General features: G+C 39.7%; 1 protein-coding gene across 2 annotated transcripts; it reads right to left on the minus strand.

Annotated features, from left to right (window-relative positions):
* Window positions 1–9127: 9127 nt before the first annotated feature.
* ankle1 (ankyrin repeat and LEM domain containing 1) lies at window positions 9128–19559 on the minus strand. Of its 2 annotated transcripts, XM_040129397.1 has the most exons (9): window positions 19141–19559; window positions 17673–17825; window positions 17209–17314; window positions 16841–16964; window positions 13985–16441; window positions 13382–13556; window positions 12477–12639; window positions 12239–12371; window positions 9128–11220 (listed from the first exon to the last, which is right to left on the minus strand). In XM_040129397.1, the coding sequence occupies exons 1-9, from the start codon at window positions 19203–19205 to the stop codon at window positions 11054–11056; spliced, it is 3543 nt and encodes a 1180-aa protein (XP_039985331.1). In that variant the 5' UTR covers window positions 19206–19559; the 3' UTR covers window positions 9128–11053. The 2 variants fall into 2 exon arrangements, with proteins under 2 accessions (XP_039985331.1, XP_039985330.1); XM_040129396.1 differs by lacking the exons at window positions 9128–11220; window positions 12239–12371; window positions 12477–12639 and having other exon boundaries at window positions 13441–13550; window positions 13946–16441.
* Between the last annotated feature and the right edge of the window lie 201 nt (window positions 19560–19760).

Consider the following 19760-nt stretch of genomic DNA (forward strand, 5'->3'; position numbering starts at 1 on the left):
ATTTTACATAAGGAGTAATTGTTTTTCTCTGCGGTCACGCATGTGACATGTGACCCATTTGTAGCGTGTGCGTGTGTATACATGCAGAAAAAACTTTTTTTTCTTTTTTTTTTTTTTCTCCACAATTCAACCTTAACAGCTGCCCCACATATCCCACGAACTCACGCAACCTACCCCCCTTTACCCACTCAGCGCCTCTCGCAGGCTACCCGGCATCCTGCTTCGTCCTTCCTCCAAAAAACCATGCGTGCTGAAATTACAGTGTGCGCGGCGGCATTGTGTGAAACCCTTCCCTCCCTCTTAAGTGCTGTATTTGCCCTTCTTGCCTCTCCTTATCTTTTTCTCGTGCCGCCACTGTTTTGGGCGGGTTCAGGTGGGGCCCTTTTTTGATGTTCATTAAACTGTCAAACAGCTGCCCATGCTAATTTGCATCTACAGTTACAGTGACTGTAGTTCAGATTGAGGTTAACAAGGTATTAAAGGAGTCCTAAATAAGATTGGCCTATTTGTATTGATTAGTTTTCATTTGTTGGCCTTTGCAAATAACATTTAGGATGATAGTAAGTCCTTTTATGAGCAGTGAATCTTTGCTTGTGTTTGTTCTATGAACGCAATAGCTCATAAGTAAACAACAGAGAAATTCATTTGCATTGTTCTGTCCAGTTTATTTCCAGGTTATCACAATGAGGCATACAAAAATGCAACTGTACTACTCTTTGAAATAAAACCAAAGTTTCGTGTCGGAATCATTGTTTTAAAGGTGGTCTAATGGCCAGCATTTCCCACAACCATAAAAATAAATGCCTATGAGTTTGGCTACAGTCACTCATGGAAAACACTCAGTGTTTCATCCTATGCACATTTCAGGTTTAAATGCCTGATGTCTGGCAGGTCTTTCTCAGGGAATATTTTTCCCAAAGTCACAGCAGTTTGTTTCCAATAAACAGAAGGGAAACTCATGAGCAGTGATTGTAGGAAAGGAAAGTCTTAAACAGAAAATCCTGCAGTGAAAATGATTTTGTTATAAACTGGTAATGCATGAAGATTACAGTGCAAAAATATAACAACGTGGCTGTTTATAGCAGCAAAGACATGAGCAAAACAAATAAATATAAAAATCAAAAGAAGGATTGAGAATTGTTGCTTGTAGTAAAGCTACTTAAATCAGAGAGCAGCCCCATCATCTGGGTTTCTAGCTGCAGGTTAACTGATGGCACCACCCTCACAGCGGCCGTGCTACTAACCAGCTGTAATGACACACTCCATCAGTTTGGCTTCGCCTGCATGAGGCTGGCTTGGTTAACAGTTGAACAAGGTGCAGCATGAGAGCGTTTGTGTGTGTGTTCCGGCTATTAAAGCACTTGAGAATCAGAGACGAAAGGACTTGCACTGCTAATGGATGTGTCTATTGATGTTCCCATTTGCCGAACACTGTAAACGATAGGGCAATGATTGTGTTGAAGACGGAAGGAGGTGGAGGTGGAGGAGGAGTGGAGAGCGGTTTGGCTGGGCGATGATAATGACAAGGAAGGTTATTATTTGGCGCCCTGCGGAGTCTCTCTTTGCTTTGTGTGTGTGTGTGTGTGAGAGAGAGAGACAGAGGCACTCTTGCTCCACCTCTCTCACTCCTGTCGCTCTCCCAGCCTACTGGCTATTATTCAATTCTCGCTTTTTCTCCCCACTCCGCTCCTCTCTCATGACATTACTCACTGCTGCTAGTCTACATCATTTGTTGTCGTCTTTCTTCCACATCCACCTTATTCTCTTTTCTCAGTGGCCCTCCCCCTCTTTTAAATGTACAGCGCAGATGTCTTTTGTGATGGTAGGTGAAATAGCAGAAAAGGATGTCAAATGCAGCGGAGTTGGCAAAATAGTTTCTCATGATAAAATTTTAAGGATAGCAGGTTGCCCTTGAAATATTGATCTACTTACTAGTATTTTTTTCCCAGCTCTGTGTGTGCCCTGTCAGTTCCCATCAGCGTGTGTGTGATGAATATGAATACAGGCAGCCTGCCTGCAGGTTTGGCAGGAGACCACCTCCAGCTGGACTCAGACCCCTACTCAAGTGTGTTTGTGTGTGTTTTTGTCAGCGTGGTTGTACACGTCAGTCTGTATCTGTCAGTCCTGTGACAACGTGAGGATGAAATAACAAAAAATAAACAACATAACACAGAGGAAAGAATCCAGTTTCAGCATCAGGGGAGATAGAGCCCCTTGCTTTACTCATTTAGTTGAACACAGAGCCTATACAGATTGAAACATATTTGAAATTAGATGTCTGAAACAGGAATTGCTGGTTTTGATCAATTCTGGCAAGTATTTGGAGGTTTTATGTTCGTTTTCCAGTGCACGCAACACTGCCTCTGCCACAATTACTGTAATCAACCCCATCCTTTCTAATCCAGCTTGTCAGTGCCTGTATGTGTGTATTTCCTTGTTGACTCCACATTATTTGCAAGAAGATTAATAGTGTTTAAATTTACAAATATCTTGTCAGTGTAGTAAAAGTCCATCTATCATTCTGTGTGTGTGTGTCTGTAATCGCAGGGCAGCAGATAAAGTCGGTGACGCCATTCCAGCTGTGAGGAGATGGAAAAAGTCAACACACACAGACACACACACACTCTCTCACACACAGACACACACACACACACACACACACACGCGCACACACACACACACGCACGCACAGAAACATACAGAGCTGGGGGCGCGTGAGCAGGTGAGCATTAAGTCAGGCAGCTAAACAGATCACGTCGCGGTATGATATCTGCAGACAGGCAGACAGAGGAGGCCGGTCTGTACCTGCAGGCAGAGAGCAACAACACACAGCACCCTCGCCAGGAATTTCCTCCCCCTCCAGAGAGAAAGAGAGAGAGGGAGTGACTGAAGGTGAGAGAAAGACATAAACTGGGGTTTCCACTTTCCACTGTAAGATGCGTTTCTATGCAAAACAAATGTTAAAGCCTGAACAAGAACTGGCTGGTAAGTTTTCTTTTACAAATCTGAATAGCTTCAATGTCCCACAATATTTTAATTTTGACATAAAGCAGATATTTTTGATGTTGATTTTAAAAAATGTGACAAGAAGCTGTGGAGACCCATTTACCGACAAAATAAAGTCTTTATTTAAAACCAGAAATTTAATGTATCACTTAAAAACTGTTTAAAAAGGGTTTTGACAAGTTTTTGTCACAGAATTTGAATCGGGACTACCCAGAATGCTTGTACATGGGTTTCTCCCACTGACTAAAGTGCATTAAAAATATAATACTTCTGTTTTTAAGAACTTTAAATATTACCAAAATAAGCTGACCAGAGGATGTGAACATCCCCTTATTTGTAGTGAGTTTTATAGCTACATTTAGGTTTTTATCTTTAGTTTTTTTTTCATCTTTTTTCTTTTTCCGAGGTCATTTTACGAAAAAAAAAACCTTGTCTCACAGATGTTTTTATATATATGTATATATTTATATTTTAGTTTCATCTATATATATATATATATATATATATTTTTTTTTTGTTTCCAAACAAATGTTTCCTTTGCATACCTAAAATGAGCTGGAGCATCAATAATGCAAACAACTAAGTGGACAGTGAGATGGAAAAGATGAGAAAAGAAATGCTCTTGCGCCACATTCTTAGCCCAACATTCTCCTTTGCCTCAGCTGATGAAAGGATATCCTTTGACATCAAAAAAAGAACAGCACATTCACAAGCTACTGTGATATCAAGTACAGATGGTTCCTTTGTTATTTCGGAGTAATTCAATCACCTCCTGTATGATGTCTTTCTGGAATTACAAGGATGTTTTGACATGGTCCTCAGTACCGATTCAGAGGCTCTGACTGTTACGCAAACTTGTTCTGCTAGTTTGCTATTGTTAGTTCTCCTCAGAGCAGCTTTGACATTTTTTAGTTTTTATAGCTTTCTTTCATTCACAGTCTGCTCAGCATATGCGGCTTTTATCTGTGGTGTCCTGTATCACATTCATAGTAATTCCCCTTTGGGAGATGCCCGCTGCAGTTGTGGTCTCCTATTGTTGGCCACGAAGCAGCTTCACTTAACCAACTGTGGGTTATGTTGTTGCTTAAGAGAACCTCACCAGTTGTTACAAAATACAGGAGAGCAATCAGTTCACTTCTGCACATATTTTCCCAACTGGTCCAGCAATTCGCTGCCAGTAAAGTCACAAACTTGCTTCTCTTCGCCGTGATCTACCCTTACCCTTGAATTGGAGTTGGGTCACTCATTAGGAACATCAGCCATGTTCTGTGATCAGCATTATTCCCCAGCTGATGTTTTGTTCTTGTCTTTTTCAAAGCTTTTCGTACTAAGCCAGAAATGCCTCCTGAAATCTTTACAATTCTCGCCACCACATCCACTTATCTAAAAAAGATTCAGTGGTTAAATGTCAGAGCTGTCCATGCCATTAAGGCCAGCATGTTTGAAGGAAGGACACCCTTGCCTGCCTCCTCCCTCCTCCCTTCTGTCTCTTCTTATTCCTCTCGCCCCCCCCAGACCTTGTCATTCAGATTAGGGCCACATTGTCAGCTCAGGGCACTTCTCTCTCTGTTTGCGTGTCCTGGATCTTTCTTCCTACTGTCACCCTCGTCCTGCGGGCAGAGAAGACCTTATAAAGCAACATTCCTTCTCATCCACTTCTGTCAATTCCAACACTGTCACTCAAATCACTGTTCCGGAGAGTGGAGAGAAGCCGAGTTAGCGGTGTCCCTTGCAGCAAGGACTGTGCTTTTTGGTCCAGGCTCGGGAGTTGTGTCAGCAGTTAGCAAACTGTTTTTTGACCGAAGTATTTTGAGTTATGATATAGTTTTTGTTTTTGCTCACAACTGACAAGCTTTGCAGAAGAATACATTTACTGAGATACACAGGAAATGACAAAGTAGAAGCAGCTCTTGTGCTCTAAAGGAAAGAAGTGAAGCAGCACATTCTTTGCTGTCAGGCACTTGGTAGAAAACTTTAAAAATCTTCAATTATTACTACTTAATGTGCTGCTGCTTTTTATAGTAAAGACTAGTCAGTGTTATTTTCAACTATGCTTTCTGTGTTAAGAGTATTTTGCAGGATATGAGATATCCACCACATCATCTTAGTCACTCCTCATCCTGCCTGGTTAAAGTGTCCCAACACCATATTTAACGTCCGACCAAATCTTGACTCACTGCCATAAGCTTTGTCAAATCGTATCTAATTGCTACTTTGGATTTTTGTGCTTCTCACAAACTCTGCCCTCTTTTCCTCATGATGAGCAACAGTGATTAAGCACTGTGTAATAAAATCTTTCATGCAAGATGGTGGACAGTTTCTTTACTGGTATTGGTGCAAGAAGAAGAAGAAGAAGAAGAAAAAAAGAAAACACCCAGTCTTCAGCCACAGTGCCACATCATAGCGAAAACAACAGAGCAATTGATCTGGGTGAGTCAACAAGTTTCATACCCAGTGTCTTCCTCATCCTCCACCTTGCATGAAGCCCTCAGGTCTTGCTGGTATCTCTCTAGAGGCTGTGGCACTGTGCTTCAATACAGCATGTGATGACTGGCTACAGCCTCCACACAGGTGCTGTCTTTACTAAAACCCGATATGAGTCATGAGTTTCAAGATGACTTCCCTTCTCTAACTGCTACTTGTGTTGAAAATAAAATGTGATCCCATACACTGACACTGTATTTGGTGTCATCATGACCATGTCATGGAAGTCAATAGCGCATACAGCACTCATTTGGTGACAAACAAAAGTTGTCATTGAGAGGATTTAAGAAGTGGTGGGGCAAAGCCAGTTGTACTTTTTTTTTTTTTGACTTCTTCTTTGCTGTGGTTGTGCAGAGCACAGGTAACAGTTGTTCTGATATTAAGTGTAATAATAAATTGCATTTGATGTATATCTTTCAATGTTTCTTCCCCGTTAATCCTTTTCTGTCTGTTATCCTCAGGTACAGTGTGTGAATGGCCAACACTAGGTGCAAAGAATGTGGGGAAAAAGCAGAAGTATGTGAGCATGTACATACATTTAACAGCAAGTGTTGTGAAATTTAAAACTGAAAGTAAGATCTCTAATACAAATAGATATGGACTTATTGTTCCGTATTGAAGTTTGTGGACATCTGATGTTCTAAAATGAAGAAGATGGCATGATCAAAGTATGGTAAAAAAAAAAACTCATGACTTTTTTAGTGTCCTCCTTGCTCAGAAAATGGAAAAAGGACATTTAGTGTGAAGGGAGAGAGTAAGAAGCCTCTCCGCCCGCACTGAAGACCTACTCCCTCTGCATCTTTAAGCAGACTGTCATCTCTGGTCACCATCAGGTCTGTGTTCGCCCCAGTGAACATTCAACGCTGTCGGTGAGTTTGAGCTAAATTGAAAAAACCATCGACCGTTGATTGTACCCTGTGGCCAGCTTTTGTCACTCAGTGTCTCAAAAAAGAAGTCAAACACGTGCAGAAGCCTGCACACTCGCACGGCCAATGGCTCCTTGAACAATCACACGAAAGGCACTACTTCACAAACAAACAGGCAAAAACTACTTCCAGCCTCCAAACCACAGCAAAGGTCACAATCAACATTCATTGCTGTCGGTGGGTTTAACTGTGTGGAAGAGCTCACTGAACGATGAATGCAACTGTGTCCCAGATTTCATCCAACCGTCTCAAGGAATAGCACCACGATATGCTGATGATGGCATTATTTATTTCCCCACCACCACCACCACCACCCACCAGCAACAGGCGCACAAGGGCGGCGTGAATTGACAGGCGGTTCAGATTGCATCTCGATCACGCTGGCTTGGGTGGAGGGGTCCGAGTCTGGCTACAGCAGCAGGGGAAGAGGAATAAAGATGCAAGAGATGTTTGGAAAAATGACCTTTTTAAAGAAAAACTACGCAGAGTGTATGGCTCGCATTGCATTTAAGATTTTATAAATAATTTACTTGTTGTAAATATTACATGAAAACCAAACAGCAAGAATATGTTGAGATGCACTCCAAAATGATGACTGACCTTTTTGGAAGAAAAGGGATTTAGTCATTAAAAATCTGAATTTTTTTAAGCCAGATTGTTCAAGTTAAAACCGCCAGGTAAACCACTAAAATGTTGATGTAAATATATTATAATGTCATGATTTATTAACTGCTGAAATCAGTTTGGTAAATGATAGACATGTCATTGTGGAACAATGCTATTAATGTGTATTAAAATATGTACTTTTCATTCACGTTCTATGTTTTTCTGTCCAAACTGTTCAAACCATTAAAGAAGCATTACTTTCTAAAACTTTCTTGTGTATTCCTGATTGTTATAATAATGTAAACTGTGTTCAGGCCTCGGTGATATGGTGGGTCTTTTTTAATTTGGTCATTCCTGTTTGGTTTGGTTAGAGGAAATTTGTAAGTGATCAGGTCCAATTTATCAGTGTTGTAGCCCTTTCCTTTAAACACTCAGAAAAGTAAAACTATCTGCAGTAGATTATTCCTATTGACAAAAGCATCACAGCACTGATCTGATGCATATTTAAATACAGCAAACATTTAGTATCACTACTGACTAATTATTAGCTACTTTTATTTTTAACAGTTCTCATCTTTGGTTTGTACTTTTGAATCATGCAAAATTTCATTATGACTGGGCTAGTATGTAGGGACAATATTCCTATTCTCTATCATTTTATGTTACATGAAATTTTTATTTCAATTTAAATGTAAGATGATTGTTGTAATGTTAGTGTAAAAATTAATATAAAACTGGAAATCCAGCCATGTAAACAATAAAATTGTTTTTAAGTTAAAACCAGCTGCTTATCCTGTTTGCCTTATTGAAAAAACATTTTATAATTTAAGTAAATTAGGTTTTATTTATGTGTTTTTATGAGCAGAATGTATTTGATACTGTCTGTACTTTGTCCATTTTTCTGTATGTGTTTGTATATGTCCCCTAAGCTCATTGGTTGTTTTCCGTGGCATGAAAAAAAATAAATAATCAAAGTAAGACAGTAAAATTTGTTTCTAAATGTTCACTTCCTAGTGTGATTTGGTTTGGACTATGATTGCTAAAAGTGTTCTGATAAAACACCCATACATAACCGGCTTTCAGAGTCTGCTGAGTGAGTTAAACGCTCGTTTCTTAAATCTGCTGTCCTACCCAGGAAAAAGTGTTCAGGAAAGTACCCCTGCATGGTCTTTCAGTTTCATTTACACACCACATGGTTCATAACTGTGATTTTAAGCTTTCAAAATAGCCCTGCAATATAGTAATGGAGATATACAGTATCACCAATATTTTAAATATCTTTATTATTTTAATATACTGCTTTTTTCTGCATATATAACATAATATTTATTCTGGACATTTTTAAGAAAATTATCTTACGAGTCCAAATTGTGAAATTTGCGCATGGAGAAGCAATTATTCAGATGAGATATGCAGCCCTGCTGTCCGGTACTTTAATGTGTCCGGTACTTCACAAAGCCTCAGGGCTGACACTAGACACGCACACAGGACATTCGTGGTGTTTACTTTATAAACCATGATGATGCTTGTAAGAAAATGTTGGCTAACCACTACCAAGAAGATTGTAGATCTATGACACTGAATGAGTCATGAGAGCAATAACTGACGACCACCGTTGCTAAATTAAATGTGCATGTTTTAACAAGAAGATGAATTTGTTCTTGCAAAGCAATCACAAGGCGACTATTAACGCCTAATTGTTTGGTTTTTTTGTTTTGGTTTTTTTAAATAGGACTGAGGCAAATGAAGCCCTTGTTTGCAAAATGGTAGATATTGAAATAAACCTAAAGTTGTGAAAACGAATTAGAGTTTTTGAGTATCTTGTTAAATAGGGGTATTAGACTTAAAAGCAACCTACAGCTCTCACTGAAATAACTGTTTGCAATACTAATACTAAACACTAATTTTAATGAATCATAGTGGATGAAGATCTTACTACTGAATGAAAAGAATCATCCTGGACTTAAGAGCAGAGTTAATGACTTCCTTTGTCCACTAGAGGGACATGTAGGAACAGAACATTAAAAGACCAAGAAGTCAGCCGGTTCAGTTTTGTCTTCTGCATTTTTTTTTTTTTTTTTTTTTTTTTTACATGAATGCAAAGTAAGGGGGGAAACATAGCAGTAACACCAGAAATTAGTGATCATAATGAAAAGAATGCACTTCATTACATGTGTGCAGAAATTATTCCATGTGAGGTTACATGACTGACAGACACTTTTCGACAATCAATCAAGGAAACAAATCAAACATCAATCACAATGAAGGGGCTTTGTATTTATAACTATGGAAACCTGAAAAGGTGTCTGCTCACTTAATCAAAGTACTGTTAAAATGATTTTAAAGTTTAATTAATAGAGGTAATTATTTCCATGCAATTAATTTCACATTAAAAGTTAATACTATTGATCAGGTATTTTAGTTTCCTGTATGATGGTCTCAAATCAACCTCGGAATTGAGAATATAAAAAAATATATTTTTTTCTTAAGTACAAATTTATGTTTGAAATTTATAATCCTAAAGCCTTTAGCATGAAATAAAGTCTATGTGCAGCCTCCAGATAATTGATGAAGTGTAATACCCTGAGGAGATAATGAATGGCTTTGAAGCCGACCACCCTGGTCATTAATGTTTCAAACATAGACCTGTGAGCCAATTTTTCAAGAAAAGACAGTTTAAATTGGAGGTTATTTTGATTCACAAATCTCAATTTCTCATCTGATTTCAATAGCAAAAAAAAAAAAAAAAGAAAGAAAAGAAAAGAGACTTTGACATCTATAACCCCAGTGTGAATATTCTACACTGGTCACTACAGCATGTGAAATAACAAAGTTCTGCTACTAACTTTGACAACTTAACATTTTAAGTGCAGACGTACTATTGACAAACACAAGCGTCCTGTTTCTACATAACATCTGCTAATATTGACATTTTTAAAAGAACTGTACACATACAAACAACAGATCCCACATCATTGGCTTGCCTGCAATACATATATCTTTTTTACTAACAAAATGGTAAAGTAAATGAAATGGATATCCAGCCATGTAAACAAATTATATCAAATTTTAACAAACATTAAGTTTCTAAAACTTTACACTTCATTGTTGATTTATTCATGAAACCTATCACACTAAGTACCAATTACCGGCCTCTGATAAATTAACCACCATCGTTTTTTTTTAACACTACAAAAGTAACATGATTAACTAACAGGCTTACTTTGTCAATACCACTTTCTCGGCCTCTTTGGCAAATACTCTGAAGACATTATGTTTCGACTTGTTTATGTACTTGTCCTATGTACTTGTCACGTGTATAATGTAGCACCAGCTAAATTGATTATACCGCATAACATATTTGAATTTGGTTGTGTATCAATCTGAAAAAGTCATTAGTACTACACCAGATGAGGAGAAATGTGTCCCACTGGGAAGAATGTTTTCGGAAAATAACTTTGAAAGACCTGCAGTTACAATTTTGACATCCACATCATATTCATGTTCATTCATCTTCATTTTTCCTTAATTTAGGCGCAATTATATCATTCCAACGTAAGTTTATGTGGAATCATTATTTTTTTTTATCTCATCTGAGCAATATATTGAGGTAATAAATCCCCAATCCACATAAAGCATACATACAAAATTAAATGAATGCAAAACAGAAATCAGGCAGCTTCGATATTAACACATTTCTAATAGTGGAATCTTTAAGTAGACATTTTAAAATGGAAAACAAGCAAGATGATCTCACTGACAAGCTCAAAGGATGAAAATATTACCAGAGAAAGTCAAATGTGACAAAAATATATTTTGCTGAGGGAGGGAGTGATCCGAGCTCATTTGTAGCAGAAAGACAATTAAATGACGGGTAACAGCTCAAGGGATCCCAGTGTTGTAAATCCCAACCCACTTTGGGGTGCAAAGTTGTTCAACCCTGGATTGGTTTATAACCTGAACTAGTGGTATTTTCCCCCTCTGTGCGTTGGTCTTTTGCTCGTGTTCATACCCCTCTTAGGTGGGGGTCGCTACTGTCTGATATCTGCTGGTCTGAGCTGTCTCTCACCCTCAGCCAGGAAGATCTGCATGGCCCGGTAGAGCAGATGGACACCCAGCTCACGTTTCCGCTTCACCTGCCAATTGGACACCACGCCATAGAAATCGCCTCGCTTCTGATTAGTGAGCATCTTCAGACCTGTGAATTGAATGGAGAATTAAGTGGGTTTTGTTCGGTATGTTTTCTGTGTTTGTTGTCTCATTTGTTTCTTTGCAGCTCACCTCAACAAAACAATGAAGAAACACTGCTAGTACAGTAAGGACGAGTCAAATCAGGATAGACTCAGGAAACTATAACAGCAATGCCTTATACAGTCCAGTGTCAAAAACCTGGAAGACTAAATCTGCAGTCTCTCCAAATGAACATTTTATGAGGTTAAGAAAATAAGCTGTCAAGTGTATTAATGAGATTACATGTGCTTCAGTGTCTTATGTTCAATTTCCTAAAATGTTGAAAAGGAGCACTGAAATAGTGAGATTGGCAATAATCAGATCAAATCACACAGTTCAAAAAGTAAACAAGACAAATACAGCTGCATATATCCATTAACATAACATTTAAAGAACATGCATCACACAGAGTGTCAATTAGCTATAAGATACTGTGTTGCATGATATGTCAACTTCTTGATCATCCCAATGACTGCATTTATGACAATGGACAAGCGACAAGCTAAGCTACTTTTCCTGATTATGGGCCAAAATAGCAATAACGCAAGCTACCTATTGTTTGAGTAGACTGTCACATGTATTTAACCAATAAAACATTTGTAATGACACCCTTTTTGTCTCATCTTAGAAGTCCCTTATGTTGCTCCTCACAACGGCTTCCCTCTCCTGCAACTTCTTCATCTAATTGCTCCAATACATAACAGTTTTTCAACAGTTTTCAAGTCTAGATTAAGTCTAATTAAATTTACAGATACAGCCTTTTTTTGCCAACAGCAATTCAATCATTCTGTCACACTGTATATTTAATATATGAGCAGTAATTAGCTGATAATTATAATAAAATGAGCCTTGACAAGGTGATTTAAGAGCCTGATAAAAAGCAGATGAGGACTGAGTTTTCAAACCGGAACTCTCCTGTTGATTATATCACTGTTTGCCACTTTATAGAGATAACTGGTGATCAATTTCCCCCTCCTTGTACTCACTGATGGCCTCCACCATGCAGGCCTCTCTTGTGTAAGCCTCCACTGGAATGACGTTCTGGAAACAATGCAGAGAGATGACGCCCTGCCCGGCGTTCCACACCTGAAGGATGTGCTGCACTTTAGGGCACAATTTCTGTCACAGAGAATTAAAGGTCAATGTTTTATCTCAGTATTTTATACACCAACAATTTTAATTAAATTTAAATTAAGTAAGACCGATCAGTGTATGCTTCCCTACCTTGGAGGTCTTGTCCCCTGTGTAGTACTCTAAAGCCTCATACAAGTGGCTGTAGGGGCGGGAGCGTTTTCCTTTGCCCACATAAAATATAGCGTGGATAAATGTCTGGAAACACTCCTGTGGAGTCATGGTGTGACTGCGGAAAGGGAGGTTTTTCGTCACTCTGACAGAGGAGAAAAGATCCATTTAATTAAGTTTTTAATTATGTTTCAGTGATACAGGGCTTTGAGTAGTTAAAGCTCAATAAGAACAAGTCTGTCCTAAAGATACTATATGGAAATGGAACACTGATTTGCTGAACATTGAAGAAACACAATTATCACAAGTTCTGCTACTGTTGTTGATTTGATTTCACTATTTTTTAATTTATTTAATCTACATGCCCACTAATCGGTAAAATCAGCCAATTAACCAGTTTTCTTAGATCAGTTTTAGTTCGGTCGTAGCCTAATTCATATAAGCAAAGGTTTTTAGAGGTGAGTTTATACATATATCACTGATGAGAGACACTGTTGCCAATTCAGCAAATGTTTTGCTGGATTTTTCAGTTTTCTGATCCTCCTGATGACTTCCATTATGTAGTAAGCAAAAACCAGCAAACCTTGCTAATATTAAGCAAAATTAATATGAACTCCCAAGGACTTCAATGACATATCAACATGGCTGATACTTCATTGTCTAAATTAAATAGGTCTGATGATTGTGTCTCACTCACTCCAATACTCATAGCCTCCTGTTCTAGTTACAAACAGTGAATTGTAGAAGTCACTTTCATGCATAAGTGACATCCTCTCATGACACTTGGCAGATTTTGGGGCAGTCAATATCAACTTTTCTGGGTGAGCTGGTAAGTCCGCGCAGAAGAAAGCCAAGAAATACATAAAGCAACATGAGAGAGAACAGACCTTGGGTCGAGCAGCAGGTAGTTGAAGCTGGACTTGATGATGCCCTCCCTCCACTTTCTGTTTTGATCTGGTTGGTCAAACTGCTGGCACAAAGCCTGCTCGTCAGCCTGGCAATCGGGCAGCTCAAACATCTGCAGGGCCCGACACAATTCTGGACTATAAGCTAAATCTGCAGGAATAAAAATAAAAATGAGAATGCACGAAAATGACCGTGGCTGTGTAAGTGACAGTGATAATATGACAAACGATAATAAGTGTATTGAAATGCCTCATTCGTTCAGTGGCTCTAATCTAATCTACCCACAAAGTGACTGAATACCACAAAAAGTGGTGGTGAGCTTCAACACAAATAATGGGTTTAATTTTCCATTTTCATGCTTCTTTATAAGAGTGATTTGACAGTCAACTAAAGGCCACAAATATTTCACTACTTCACAGGATAAACATTCATTTAAATAGTCACATAATTATTCACTTATTATAGAAAAACATTTTTACGTAACATTTATTCCTCTCACCCCTAAATAGTAATCAAAAACTTTAAATAAAGAGCACAAACATCACCTGTTTGTGGCTGGTCTAATTGCTTCTGGTGATGCAGTTATTGGGAGTTTGACTCCTGCAACAGACGGCACAGTCTTCGCATATAGGTGGGCCTGGTACGGCTGCTGATGGGACCTGGACTCTCCCCCAGCTCTATTAGCCTCATTCTCAGCTCCTTGTCAGTCATCCCTTTTGTCTCACCCTCGTCATTTTTCTCTTTCTGCAGCACCATCTGGGGGTTCTGGTTCTCTTTTCCTCTGTTGCTCTTCACGTCAGCCTGCATGGAACGCCAGTCATAAAGGATGGTCTCCTCACCACTGGTAGTACTCATGCTGGAGCTGAGTGAGGTGTTGGCTGTTGGCGGAACATGGGTCTCAATCAACTTGTGGCCCTGTTCTGTATCAGTGTAGAGGTACTCCACTGGTTCGTCCAGATCCTGAATGAGCGGACGCCCTCCAGGTGTATAAGACAGGTTAGCCAGGGGCTGCGGCCTGCAGCAGCTTGACAGCCTGCTCATGCTGTACCTGGGGGTGCATCCGGTGCCTGGGGTGCACGGAAGGTCAGAGTCTTCCCTGGACCTCCTTGGGGAAAAATAGCTGGAGCTGGATGAAGATGTAACAGACTCCAGCTGAGAGCTATAGTCGTCAGTGATCCAGACATCTTCGTTTTTTAGCCTGTCCACTCTGCCCTCAACATGGACATCATTTACATCTCCCTTTGTTTTTGCCTCTGTACCATCTGTACTTGTCAAATCATCGGTCAAAAAATCCCTACCTTCAGCAAGATCCTTGTCTTGGCCTTGTATAGCAAGTACAATCTCTGCAAGGTTTCTTTCATAAGCATCCACTGAAGAGTCCTGGTTTTTCGCCAGTACGACCGTATCAGATAAAGTCTGTGATTCAGTGGCACTGCCAGTTACACTCTTAGAGAGGATGAGGGTATCCGCTTGGCTATTGCTATCACTTGAACCAGCTCTCAGGGTGCTGGACTGCGTGTCCTGGCAATCTGCAGGCATGCAGTCTCCTCCTGTGCTACCCCCTGAATAGGATGATGTATAATAAAGTGCATGTGGTGAACTGTTATAGTCTTCACTGCTCTGACACCTGGGCGTCTGGCGGCTTGTTCGAACAGGTGTAGGTAGGGTCTCCTCAAAAAGAGAAGATGTGAAGAGGAGGCTGTCAGGCGTTCTGCTTGTTCTCAGCGAGCAGCGACTCAACCTCGAGCGAGTCCTGCCGGTTACAAAAGGACTGGGTGTAAATGGAAGATCAGCTATTTCTTCCAATACCTCAACTGCGTCATCAGATTTGGTGTCTGTTGTTAGCTTTGTAGCTACCTTGTCAACCCCATCTTCACTTGTAGTATCCACAACAGGACCACTACTAGCGAATACATCATTGTTTGGGTGTTTTACTCCATACAAGGTCAGCTTATCAAGGCCACCTGGTAAATGCTCTATAGTTTCAGGTGTTGAATCTATCTGGGGTGGAAGAGGTGTGAGGTTCCCATCTCGCCTCATAAATTCAGAATCAGAGTCTGTAGAAATCTCAGGCTTTTTGTCAGATTCAGCCCCAACAGAAGCCTCCTCTTCTACTGGGAGTAAATCATGCCTGGGGTGTATGGAAGCATCCAGAGCACTGGTGTAATGGTCACTCTCACAGCTACTGTAATGACTACTAGTTGTCCCGCTGCTACTGCTGCCCCCACATGAATGTGTTGGCTGTACAGGTATATCCACCTGAGTCTCTTTTATATTTTCCCCCTCCTGCTCATCATCACTCTCTTCCAAATCACAATGACTAATGACTGTTTTCTCCATGTCTTCTTCAGACCTTGCGCTGCTCTCCCTGCAGAAAACATAAACATGATCCGGTGATGTGACATCAATGCCCTGCTTGTGTAAAACAGTGGCCATGCGTTCTGAATCCAGGAAGTCAGTGTACTCAGAAAGGTCAAAGGGTAAGTCACTGGTGCACTGGTTGCCATCAGCAGAAGGCTGCTTTTTTGGAGATTCAGGACTAAAAACAGGGAAATATTCATCAACATCCCTGAAGCTCACACTCTTGCGGCTCGTTCGCCTGGAGGGGAATGCTGGGAGAGTGTCTCTTCTGGAGGGAGAGATTCTGCCATTAGTGTTAGCAGCATGTTCATGTGCTTTTGCTGTGAACCCACCATTGTCAGTAAACAAGGCATCCTCCTTAAGAATTGGCATTGGATATGCAAGTCCCACTGCAGATATGCGAGTGCTTGACAGTATGGAGGTACCTTCAGATGCCCAATGTTCAGAGGAAATGTTCCAGTCCTGGCTGTGATGCCTCATAGTGTCCCGATCAGAGAGTCTGTTATATGATATTCCTCTGTAACTTGGCCTCCCATTAATGTTAGACAGGTTTAAAAATGATGAGCGCCTTGTACTGCTCAACGGGCCCTCGCCAAAGTCAGTTATCACAGATGAGTGGGAACTGAAGCTGTAGTCGGATTCAGGATAGCTGGACATGTCCGTTTGGTCTGAATACACAGCTGTGGAGAAAAAAAAATAAACATACAGTTCCAGTACATTTGGTACATTTGGGTTTCCACGTTAAAAATTCTACAAGGTGTGTGATTATGAAAATCCCAAGGATTTAAAGAAGTTAACACTTCATTGGTTTGCAAAGAATTTAAGAATTGTGCTATTACTATGATATGACAATCTGCTGCCAACCAAGTTCAATATTGAACACCTGACTTGGATAAATACTACCGTAATATATCTCAGTACCATTTCCTACACCACTGGTTAAGTATAATTTTCTTTAAGTTTCTCAGTTATGGAAATAATACAAGTTGGACAAACAAAAGTTGTACCTGAGTGGGATTTTTAAGGATGAAATACTTGTAATCTCCAAAAGGACAAAGCATTCAAAGAGACTATCTTACAGTACTGGAATTGAGGCAAGTCGTCCTCCTCTGTGTCCACTGAGCTGGCCTGGTACTCCTGAAGTAGCAGGGCACATTTTCGATTCTCCTGTTGCTCTGCAAGCTGCCCTGGTGTATTTCCCTCCTGCATGAATGAAGTAGACAACAGAAATAACAAAACTGAATCAGACATTAGGATAATTTATAATTATTGTCAACATGGGTGAGCAAATTGAGTTATTTAAGATTATGGTAGGTGTTTATGAGCATACATCTTTTTACCAATAAACTTATTTTCCATGTCCTTTGTGCTGAAACTTGACCCATGCACTTCCCTTATGTAAAATTATATATTATATTATATTATTAATACTAAAAACAATTCTTACATTATCTTTAGTGTTTGGGTCCCCGCCATTCATCAAGAGCATCTTCAAATTTTGATAACATCCCCACAGTGCAGCAACATGAAGAGGAGTCAGGCCCTCTGATGACCTGGGAGAAATGCAAACAAACACAAAACTTTACAAAACATTTCATTATCAATATGCTTAAATAATTTCAATAGGTTCTTGTGTTTATATTTAAACATATTTTCTAATGGAACAGGATACTGGAGAGAGCAGAATGCAGAAAGTCCCTGCAGGCTTTTACATGATGAAAAAAAAGTGTGTGAAAGTTGTATAACCTTAATTTACGCTTACAGATACTGCATTTGTTGAACAGATCAAAAGAAATTAAAACTAATTTCAAATAAGTGGGTTCTATAGTTACATAGGTGGAGAGTGTGATGACGAAAATTATCTAACACAGTGACATGGCGACTTTTCATTTTAGTTTTTTGAAACTATACCTGATATTGGGGTCTGCTCCATATTGCAGCAACATTTTCAAGCAGCGTGTGTTCTTCTCAGTCTCTTTGCCAACAGCCAAGTGTATCGCAGACACCCCTTTACTACCCACAAGGTCAGGACATGCACCGTGCAAAAGAAGCAGCTGCACAGATCTGTCAAGAAGAGAGATCTGTAACAATCTGATGTACACTGCATTGAGGCGTACAGTTCTGTGGGTTGCTGTATTGCAAGGGTACGATGTTCCATGAAATGTTGCAGCTCAAAAGAGCAGAATCATTTATACGATAATTCTGTATGTAGAGAGCAGTTTAGCAAATGTCTAGTATTTTTTCAGACTGTCAGGGGTGTTAGTTCAACTTTCCGTCAGCATTTTTAAGGGTCTGCTTGTGCCACAGTTAAATCCTTTAACTGAGCAGTTTCTATATGGTATATAATTTGACCATGATCTCTGAATTTTAAGCCTTTTCCATATAATATAGTTTTGATGTGTTTTCAAAGATGAATTGCTGTCACACTGGTTGTTTCTGTGTTTGACACAGAAACACCGAACTGGAAAAGAATTATGTATTGTTACTGATATCATGGTTTGTCTTATCTGCACCTCTAGCTGCCACTACACCACTGGGTATTACTGGCTTCACCGGGTTGATACGTACCGTATGGCTATCGAGTGTTTCTGGCACATTTTTCCCTGATAACACTCCCTGTATGTCAAGTCTCAATGTTTAGTTGTACTTTGAAGATGACGTTTTCAAATGATATCGGAAAGTGTAATGTTGAATGAATTCAAGTCAAGACATTGTATTTATATAGCCCGAAATTACAATCACAATTTTACCTCAGAGAGCTTTAAAGTCTGTACAACATACAATAGCATGTATCCAGAGAATGTCTGGCATTTTTGCTTGAACAATAACTGATGATGATTAATCAATTATCAAAATACTTGTCTATGTTTATGGCAAAGAGTAAAAATCTGACAGATCATGGGGATATTATATACATATGGTGGATTATTTATACATCTTGTACCTTAAAGCCTACCCATATATCATAGATATACAGATATCTCATATCCCCTATGATGATATTATATGCCTAACGCAAACTGCACTGCTAAAGGGGAACCTTATAAATTTTCAAAACAATGCCACAGTCTAACATTAGCTTCAACAATGATCAGCAGGAACATACATTAGAATCAAAGCTCGGTGGCCTTTGAGAACTACAGCTTCCAGTGCAGTGTAACTGTTTACTATTTAGCCACGACTGGAAAATAACTTCTTCCATTCCTCAAACACACTCAGGTTACTTCAATGTTGTTAATCGTTAATAAGTTGGAATTGATTACGATCGTGCAAGACTAAACTGGATAAAGCTAGACACTTGCAGAAATGCTCTCCCCCATCTTTTTCGACAGAAGGCATGTGTGGGCAAAACAAAGAGAGGGAGGGGGCAGAGCATCACCTCGGGTCTCCATCGTTTACAGCTTTACACAGTTGACTTTCCAGCCTCCCCGTCCTTCGATCCATGACCAGTGCTGTCCGTTTACAAATTATCTATGATCGTGTATCGGCATCGTCCGATTTCGCACACAGCGTAAACCCGAGCAGCAAGCTACGGATAACTTTTATTTTAGGCTAACGTTAGCTAGCGGAGCTAATAGCTACTGAGAAGCTTCAAAAAACCGATTAGCTCCTTGCACACGTCGAACTACATTTTTCTATCCAGTTAGCCAACAATTAACTATAAGTTAGTAGTTCAGCCCCTTAAATACTTGGAGGGGTGTTGTTTTCGGACTCTAAAAACATTCACCATTTGTTTATCCACGTTAGCCGCTTGACTGTTTGGGTTAAACTTCCCTCCAAGCACACAAACCCTCCTCCTTTGTCTGGCAGCAGGCGGACGTCCCGCCCACTGACGTCTCTGATTGGACAATCGTTTCATTTTCACCAATCAGGTTACTTGAAAGGGAGGCGCAGTTTTAATATATGCTTGGAATCAGTCTCCGTATCACTCTGGTACTTATCACGTCTTTCTACTCCATGTTTGAATAAAAGGGGCGTTGTCTTCTGTCAAAGAAGAAG

Source organism: Xiphias gladius, chromosome 6 (genome assembly GCF_016859285.1).
Source record: "Xiphias gladius isolate SHS-SW01 ecotype Sanya breed wild chromosome 6, ASM1685928v1, whole genome shotgun sequence".
In the NCBI taxonomy this organism is placed as follows: domain Eukaryota; kingdom Metazoa; phylum Chordata; class Actinopteri; order Istiophoriformes; family Xiphiidae; genus Xiphias; species Xiphias gladius.

Excerpts from the sequence above, each read along its gene's own strand:
- ankle1 (XM_040129397.1), bottom strand. The coding sequence starts at position 19,205 with ATGGATCGAAGGACGGGGAGGCTGGAAAGTCAACTGTGTAAAGCTGTA. Across the intron at positions 12,640-13,381 it reads TACCTGCTGCTCGACCCAAG|AGTGACGAAAAACCTCCCTT; the intron begins GTCTGTTCTCTC and ends CTCCTCTGTCAG. Across the intron at positions 11,221-12,238 it reads CTGCATGGTGGAGGCCATCA|GTCTGAAGATGCTCACTAAT; the intron begins GTGAGTACAAGG and ends TTCAATTCACAG.